This window comes from Astatotilapia calliptera, chromosome 23 (assembly GCF_900246225.1).
Source record: "Astatotilapia calliptera chromosome 23, fAstCal1.2, whole genome shotgun sequence".
In the NCBI taxonomy this organism is placed as follows: Eukaryota; Metazoa; Chordata; class Actinopteri; order Cichliformes; family Cichlidae; genus Astatotilapia; species Astatotilapia calliptera.
The window spans coordinates 12537744-12545835 of NC_039323.1; the positions used below are offsets into that span (position 1 = coordinate 12537744).

An 8092-nucleotide genomic window follows, 5' to 3' on the forward strand; every position below is an offset into this window, starting at 1 on the left:
CAGAACACGGTTCTATGTGACAATCAATTCATTACAAAAAACTGAGTAGCTGTAGAGTTGACTTCAGGGTTTTAACCTGAATTTCTGCAGTTAGGCCATCAAGATTATGTTACCCTTAATGTAACTTTTAATATTAATATTAATATTAATTCTCCTGCTCATAACCAATGCTCTTCTTTCTTTATCACTGGGATTGCTCTTTTTATTTTAAAGCAGGATTAGATTTAAATAAAACTTTATTTGCTTGCCAGAAAAGTAACAGCAAAGACTGTATGCTCACTAAAGACAGATGAGGATGAGGAAACAGCAGAGAGGATCTGTGTGCACGCATTTCTGCTCTCAGCTATTCATGCAGCTCCACCTTCACACACCCAAAGGGAACAGGGTGGTGTTCAAGGCTAACAGGTGCTCTTACCTGGAGACAGAGCTGCACTTTTATTAATGAGCCCGATGTTTGTTTAAAACCCTGAAACAAAAAGTGTTGTTATAGCAGCAGCCTTGTCACGCTCACGCTGTAACCCTACACTCAGGTTTAATGGTAGGATACTTAATCTAGTTCTGCAGATAGGTCACATGTTTGCATGGGATTGTTTATAAGCCTCAGTTATGCTTGTATAGCAACGGCTTTGGAATACAGATTAAACTAAGTTAGCAGAAAGCTTGATCTCAATCTGACAAACGGTTCATGTGTGCTGTTTGTTTGTGTTACAGTTCCATGTTTCTGATAGTGATCACCACGGCCTACCTGGAGGCTCAGAGCATATGGGAGCCCTTCAAGAGGCGCGTGTCCGTGGAATCCAACTCCACCTTGGAGACTGGGAGACCCTTCAATCTCAGGGACATTGTGCAAATTCACACTGATTCAAAGTAAGTGTAAATGCTCAGTGACAACCTGGGCAAAGCCCGATCACGTGGCACAAGCGGGTGTGTTCAAAGGTGCGAGCACATATTGGTAAAGAGAACTGATTTTTGAGATGAAAGAGGACGTAAAAGTGGTGCAGCAAACGCACAATAAAAATTATCCTTTCAAATGTTTGTGTGCAGAACTTAGAACAATTTTTAAAGATAAAACAGGATCAGTGTCCAACCTCTAAACATCTGAATGTGAGGGTGAACGTAATATTATTATTATTATTAGTGTCGTTTTCACACCAAACTAAATTTTTTTTTGGCTCCTAGCCTCCTAACCACAAAAAGAACATGTGCACACTTACCTGCGTGACTCTCACCTGGACACGTTAAGCCCGTCCAAGCGTCCGTAGCCAGCTTTTCAGTCCTTTTCAGCATGTTGAAGTCATTTATTAGGATGCTGTTCGCACATAGTTCAGATCTCACCAAACCTGGAAACCGACTGTCCATCACCTCCAGCTGTTCTTCCCCGGGAGCGTGAAGCCTTTTGTGTGTGCGTGTGTGTGTGTGTGTGTGTGTGTGTGTGTGTGTGTGTGTGTGTGTGTGTGTGTGTGTGTGTGTGTGTGTGTGTGTGTGTGTGTGTGTTAGTTATAGACTAAGAGCTGCTTTCTTGTAGAGTTGGCAGCTGAAGTTAAAATACATTTTTGAACCACGACCATGATGGGTACCCCAGCATTTCCCATTTGTTAACATCCTTAGCTCTACACATTCATGCGTCCATGTGAGCTCTCCTCATATAGGTATCATTGAAATTTATAGAATTCACAGATTAATAAATTCATGTTAATCCCACAGCTCTACGTGCACTGAGTAGTTACTCCAATGAGCATCATTTCTCTGTAATGTCATTTTTCATTCATTCAAAATTTAGACCTGCAGTCCAGATCTGGCCCTTATAATCAGGCACTCCTTAAACTTCAGGCTTCAGTCATTAAAATGTCCAAACATTTGAAGATTTTTGCTGTTTTTTAACTGGATTAATTGCCTCTGACGCGCCAAGAAGGTTGCTGATGGCCGTTTGCCTGTGGCTAACCGCTTCCTGCAGTTTTTACCATATCTGGCACTGAAACAGCTTATTGGCCGTTATCGCCGGCCATTCAGTCGATTTGAATTTTAATCGGAGGCGCACTGAGATGGAGCACAAAGCAAAACTTTATGGTTGCGGATAAACTTTTTTTATCTTGTGCTTGTTCTCAGTACAGCTGAGAATTCAAATCAAGACCAAATAGTTCTACATGCAAATCTTCTCACTCGGCAGCCATCTTTAAAGCGTTCTGGGAGCCTATTTGAGCATTTATTTCAAGAAATTATGAAATTATTTTAAATAATCTATAGACTCAGCAGTCAAACCTCCGAGAAGGTTTGATGATTTTGCCACAAAATAAGATTTTGAAAAGCTTTTTTCCCCTGAAAGTTAAGCTTCTGTCACCGTCGTTCCTGTTAATGCTCACTTAGTGCTCAGTGTGTCACTCAGAGGATGAGGTGCTTCTCCCTGCAGCGAGCAGGGGCTTCACAGATTTGAACCGCCGTGTTTGACGCTCTTTATCAACGCCCAGAGACAGTTTAAATGTTAAAACTATAAATGTGCATATACAGAGTTACTGACAGACTTCTTTGTGAACACTCATCTATAGCGACCCACCACAAAACTCCAGAGGTTTATACGCATCCACCAACGGGTCAGCTCGGGGAGGCCGACAGAACAGCAGCCGTCCCTCGCCAGACTCCGACGGCCAGGGTAACAGGTCCAGGATCAGCTTCACCCGCCCACCTATGCAACCTCCTTCCTCCCAGCTCACCAAAGGAAGTTCAGTCTCTGGCAACGAAGGCCCTCCAGCTCCCTGCCAGGTAACCAACCGCAAAGGTCGCAGCACCAAACAGCCTGACCTCCAGAGTCCAAGCTTAGGCGGCCCGTCGCTGCCTCTCAGAGGCATCTGCCCCGACGACGAGTTCGCCAACCTCATTGGAGCCATGGACAACGACCTCGACCGTCCAGAGCCGCTCAGTCCCGAAACTCTTCAGGAGCAGAGTTCTCAGTCCATACCAAGCAAAGGTACAGACACAACTTTTAATGAGAGGAGAAATTCTCTGTGGTCGTTCACAGCGTTTTACAGTGTGTGCTGATATCGTTTGCAGGGTTGGAATCCAAAGGGAAGCTGCGCGCTAAAGCAAAAGCCCAGAGAAAGAAGGAAGAGAAGGAGAAAAAGTCAACAGTAAAGACTCAGGGAGACGAGCTCAAAGATCTCGCCGACAACGACGACAGCTCCTCCACGACTACAGAGACCTCCAATCCAGATGTGGAGACAAACATTAAAGAGGTAAAAAAATGTTAAAGTATGTGCCAGCACATGGTCTCTGTTTGTTGTTTGCTAAAAATATGCATCACTTTTTCCAGGAACCAGTAAAAAAGAAAGGAAGGACAATAACCCCGGAAATGGCAAAAGAAGAAACATCAAATTTTCTTATAAAACCTAAAATGAAGAAACAAGTAATCACAAAGAAGGAGAACCAAGCAGAAAAATCCAGGTTTGAGTCTTTTTTTTTTTTCCTTTTCTTTTTTACTTTTCATCCTAAAGTGACTAAAATAACACAGTGGACTCATTTATGACCTCACATTTTCCACAGAAGGCTTTTCTTAATGTTCTATTTGCGTCTGATATCTGACCAAAAACATCAGTGGCACATAGAAATGCTCAGTGTGACTCCACGCAGTCACCTACAAGTTAAACTACAAGCCACTGCTTCCACTTTGTTCTCTTCCTGAACAAATCGTTCGTGTTCTCAGTTCTCTCGAGCTGCCCTACGTAACACCGCTGGAGACCAAGCAGCGGAAGAACTTCCCCTCCAAATCTCTCCATCCTCTCACCAGCATCACAAAGACGAGACCTCTACAGAAACCTAGATGTAAGTTTTGTATACAATAACTTTATTTAATTATGCCATCCAGAATTTGACCTTCATACTGTGAATATTTTCAGTATTACAGGCCTTCGAAGTACATGAGGGGTTTCTCGTTGTTTTTACTGCCATTTTTGAGGCTTCATAAATACAGCAGATATTCACATGAAATTTCCAGAGCTGAAAAACACATTTAAAGACGCTCAGTCCTTTAACTTTTAGTGGGTGTAGCACCTGATTATCTATCTATCTGATGGTCTAAAGCCAAGATATAATCATGTTTTTGTTCTTTATGGGTTTTTTTTTTCTTTGAGCGTCACTATGATGGGCTCATACTTTGAATAAAAAGCAGCAGTTTAATGTCTGTGATGTAGAGGAGCAGAATCAGAAAGCATTAGTGCCCTCATCTGTTTCTGAAAATTCACTGCGGGGTCATATTTTCATGTGGGCTGGGTGGCTGCTCAAAACAACTTACAGGATATTAAACGTCTCCTTTATACCTTTATACAAACATAGATTTCATGTGTCTGTCTTCGAAATTACGAGGAAGTAAAAATAACACGAATAAGCAGTGCCAAAGTTCAGTCATATTATAAAGGTAAAACTTTGCATGGCGTCATGTAACATGCTGAATAAAAATCAGCTGATTCTTAGAGTCGGATCCACTAAGGCCAGCAGGCAACTAAGAGGCACTTTCCACAGAATGACCTTGGTGGTTTTGGCGTGTTTTTCACAGTAGACGGAAAGCTGGAGGACGGGCGGCCTTCCTTTTTCCCCAAAGCGTCAGAGCTGGGACACAGCAGCAGCTCTGAAGGAGAGAAGGAGTGCGCTTCACCTGAGTGGGACGTCCCTCTTTCCAAAAACAGCATCCGTAAGTCCAGACCCAATCGGTGGCGTCAGCTCGCGTTCAGACCGGTCTTCGACGAGTCTAACGAGCTGCTTTACTCCCGTCTCCTTTTGCAGCAGCTGACAGTCTTCAGCAGATCTCCCTGCAGACGATAAATGCAGATCCTTTCCTGAAGCGATCGGCCACAGCTGGGACCTGCTCCCCTCCACCCACCTCCCCCAGCTTACTGTCTCGAGGAACCTACAGCAGTGTGGTCAGCAGCAACAGGTGATTCACATGCAGGACAGTCAGTCGTTTAGGACTCTTGTTAACAGTGAGAGGCGCCAAGGCCATAGACAGGACATGTTTTATCTTGATTTGTCAGAATAAAGCATGCTGCAATTCTAACAAGAGTACTGAACACGTGCTGTATATTCACAGTGAGATAAACCAGAAGAAAGCCCCAGGAAATAAACTGCCTGCAGCCCTCCCGCAGCCGGGCAAAAACGGGAACCTCACCTTTGCTGACGCTGTAACTAAAGGTTATGACAAAAGCCCAGGTGAATATGGAGCGCTGAATCAGTCCTTTATGTTAGTGGGAACATTTTTCCCACTGTGCTTTGTTTACGGGATGTTTTCTGCCTCCCTCAGGTGGCTCTGGTGCAGGTAAAACTGACAGCCAAGGCAAGAGTCTGGAGCACATGAGATCCTTTGAAAGCGACAGCTCAGACAGGTAACAGGAAGGAAAGTGTGCACCAGTACAAATATCTCATTTTAGAGGCAGTTTACTGCAAATTGAGCTGAAATTAGTGTTGAAATAAGCACAAGGTGATATTCTGCTCTGCCAAAGGAGTGTTCATTTATTTGGAATGACAGAGCAGATATTATGAGGATGGTATTGGCGCAGGTGAATGGCTCAAAGCTGCGAACAGGTGCCAAGGCTTCGGTTCTGTCCTGAAACTCGTCAGTTCTCTCCACAAATGTTTGGATTGGATTGAAAGGAAGTGGCTGTGTCCTTGTTTGTAGATCAGCACACTGCTGCACAAATTTCCACTCTCTTGCGATCGTGGCCTGACAGTAATGTGCAGTACTCTGGATCGGTGTCCCAGGGCCAGCTCTATTAACTGAGCGTTCCTTTTTATCTTAAAGCTCTGGACTGTGGAGTCCAATCGACACGACCAGCAGTCCAAACTACCAGTCGGCCAACGCTTTCTCCGCTTTTGGCTCCAACAACCACTTCAACCTGACGGGAGGTAAGCAGACGGACGCAGAGCCTCGTGTTCAGATTGTTCACAGCCTTCCAGCTAAAATGTGTGTGGTGTCTGTTGTTTTTAGTGTTCAGTGGAATGAGTCTCCAAAAGCCATCTGAGCCTCAGCAGAGCTGGCCAGAGTTCACTACCACCGTCCCCTCCTCCATCTGGGACATACCGAGCCCCACTGATCCCCTGCACTCCTGGACCAGCACCCCCAGCTCTACGCCCACCTCAGCCACAGTGAGATCTTTTCTGTGATATGATGCAGTTCGCAGATACTCCGACTTCCTGTTCATGATTTTATTAAATTTTTTTCCCCTTAGTCACTCCTGGGAAACGGCCGCAACCCGTGGTCTACAACCACACCCTTCGGCAGCTCCATTTGGTCAACGAGTGCAGAGCCAGCCTTAAACCCTTTCCCTCCAACCACCACCTCGACACCTCTGACGGATCTCGTCAGCAGCTCCGCTCCGTCGCCACCGCCAGCCGTGGTGGCTTCCACCGAGATGAGTCGGACCTACAACCCCTGGAGCATGTGGGGCCCCACCGTTAGCAGGCGCAGCTCTGAGCCGTGGCCCAGCTCCTCCAACAACACCAACTAAGGCCACGCCGTAGCACTTAAGTTCTCTGTACTCATAAAGCAAATTCTCATGTAATCAGATTCCCGACAAGAAGCAGCCTGGAGCGATCGCCAGCCCGGCGCTGCGTATAGGTCTCTGCAGCTTTTTATTCCCGAGGGGTGGGGGTGGGGAGGGATGCTTACTTTTATTTGAATTTCTTTTAACAGGTTTCCCTAAAGTTAAGAGGCTGATAGCACGGCGAAGGCTGCATTTGTCCTTTAAAAGTGACACTTGGAGCAAAATCTCTTAAGTTCAGTATTAATGTTGGAATAGATGTCTATTTGAAGCCATAAGTCCCGCTTTCACCATCACTTGGATTCCTACTGGTGGCTTTGAGGTCTGTCATTGCACCAGGCTTTTATTTGGCTGCAGGGATCTTGAATAAATCCAGAGTTGTTCTTCATGAAACAGCCCCCAAAAAAGCTTCAAGAAAATTCATGTCCCCACTACTTTTTTTCTTCTTCTTCAAAGCCTTCTGTGGGAATAAATTGGTCAGGTGATCAAAAAAATATTTAAGTTTGAGGTTTGTATTGTACATCACCTCGATTTGTCAGCAAAATTAAATAAAGGATTTCAGCAGAAACGCTCATGTTTCAGGTTTTTTATTCCATTGAAACATTTCAAGCTTTAGGCTTTTAAAAACAGCTTTGCATGACTCAAAATGATCCTTCTTTATATGACACTGGGCCTCATTGCAGCCCCTCAGTGCATTCTGTGTCTAAAGCCAGCCTTTATGACCCAAGACGTAGAAAAACCTCAGAATGATTGAAGAGCCGTCTGAAGCTTCGGGTACGTACACTGACCTCATTACAAAGAGCATCCACGACTGGACATGGAACAGCAGAGAGGTTTAGGTTGTTGTGCGCTTCACCTGAAAGCCTGAGCCCTAAAAGTTTACCCAAAACTACTGTTTGAAGAAAACCGATCAAATATCCACGGTAACAATGCTGGTTCTGTTCCTCATACATAAATGTGTTTATGACACGATATCCCATTATCCTAAAAAACAAAGTAAAAAGTCGATTGACAAAGTTATGATAGGAAACATTTTTAGTTAAGAATATATATATTACTGGCACACAGTAACATACAGCCAATGAAACCCTCCAAAGGGTATTTTTAAAGTTAACGTAGCACGTGTTTAGTGGAGCATCCTCATCTTATGTCTCAGATTGTAATTTTTAATGTAAGAGATTTTACGTTAGTGCTGTTACGTTGCATGTTACTGATGCTAAAAGTTTATTATTGGAAACAGAATAAAAATTTACTCAGTATGATTTGGTGTGTTTGTGAGATGAGTACAAACAACTTTCATGTGACAAAGTTTCAAGCTTTGTTACCCTCAATGTTCGATCCGTTTTCTGATTATTAATCGTAGAAAAACTTTACCAAGTGCATTCTTTGTAAAATTTCACTCATCTTTTCGCCGTGAATCCTCCTGAGTCCAAATCATTTTCTGATATAGCTTTTATTTTTTAGATTGTGACACTTGGAGTGGGTCTAAAATTGATTTGGTTGCAGTTTAAATGTCCTTAGCTCTGATGTACTCTTGAGGGATTTTAATTTTAAACAATCACGATCGCCTA

General features: G+C 43.9%; 1 protein-coding gene across 2 annotated transcripts in view; it reads left to right on the forward strand.

Moving 5' to 3' along the window:
• Positions 1–7089, forward strand: part of tmem131 (transmembrane protein 131) — a 42250-nt gene extending 35161 nt beyond the window's left edge. For both annotated transcript variants that reach the window (XM_026157938.1, XM_026157939.1), the window contains 12 exons: positions 712–867; positions 2544–2962; positions 3046–3227; positions 3305–3435; positions 3695–3813; positions 4544–4678; positions 4771–4921; positions 5075–5193; positions 5285–5366; positions 5783–5886; positions 5969–6126; positions 6210–7089. In XM_026157938.1, the coding sequence (XP_026013723.1) occupies positions 712–867; positions 2544–2962; positions 3046–3227; positions 3305–3435; positions 3695–3813; positions 4544–4678; positions 4771–4921; positions 5075–5193; positions 5285–5366; positions 5783–5886; positions 5969–6126; positions 6210–6488 (2035 nt within the window). In that variant the 3' untranslated portion in view covers positions 6489–7089. The remainder of the gene's footprint in view (positions 1–711; positions 868–2543; positions 2963–3045; positions 3228–3304; positions 3436–3694; positions 3814–4543; positions 4679–4770; positions 4922–5074; positions 5194–5284; positions 5367–5782; positions 5887–5968; positions 6127–6209) is intronic.
• Positions 7090–8092: the final 1003 nt, after the last annotated feature.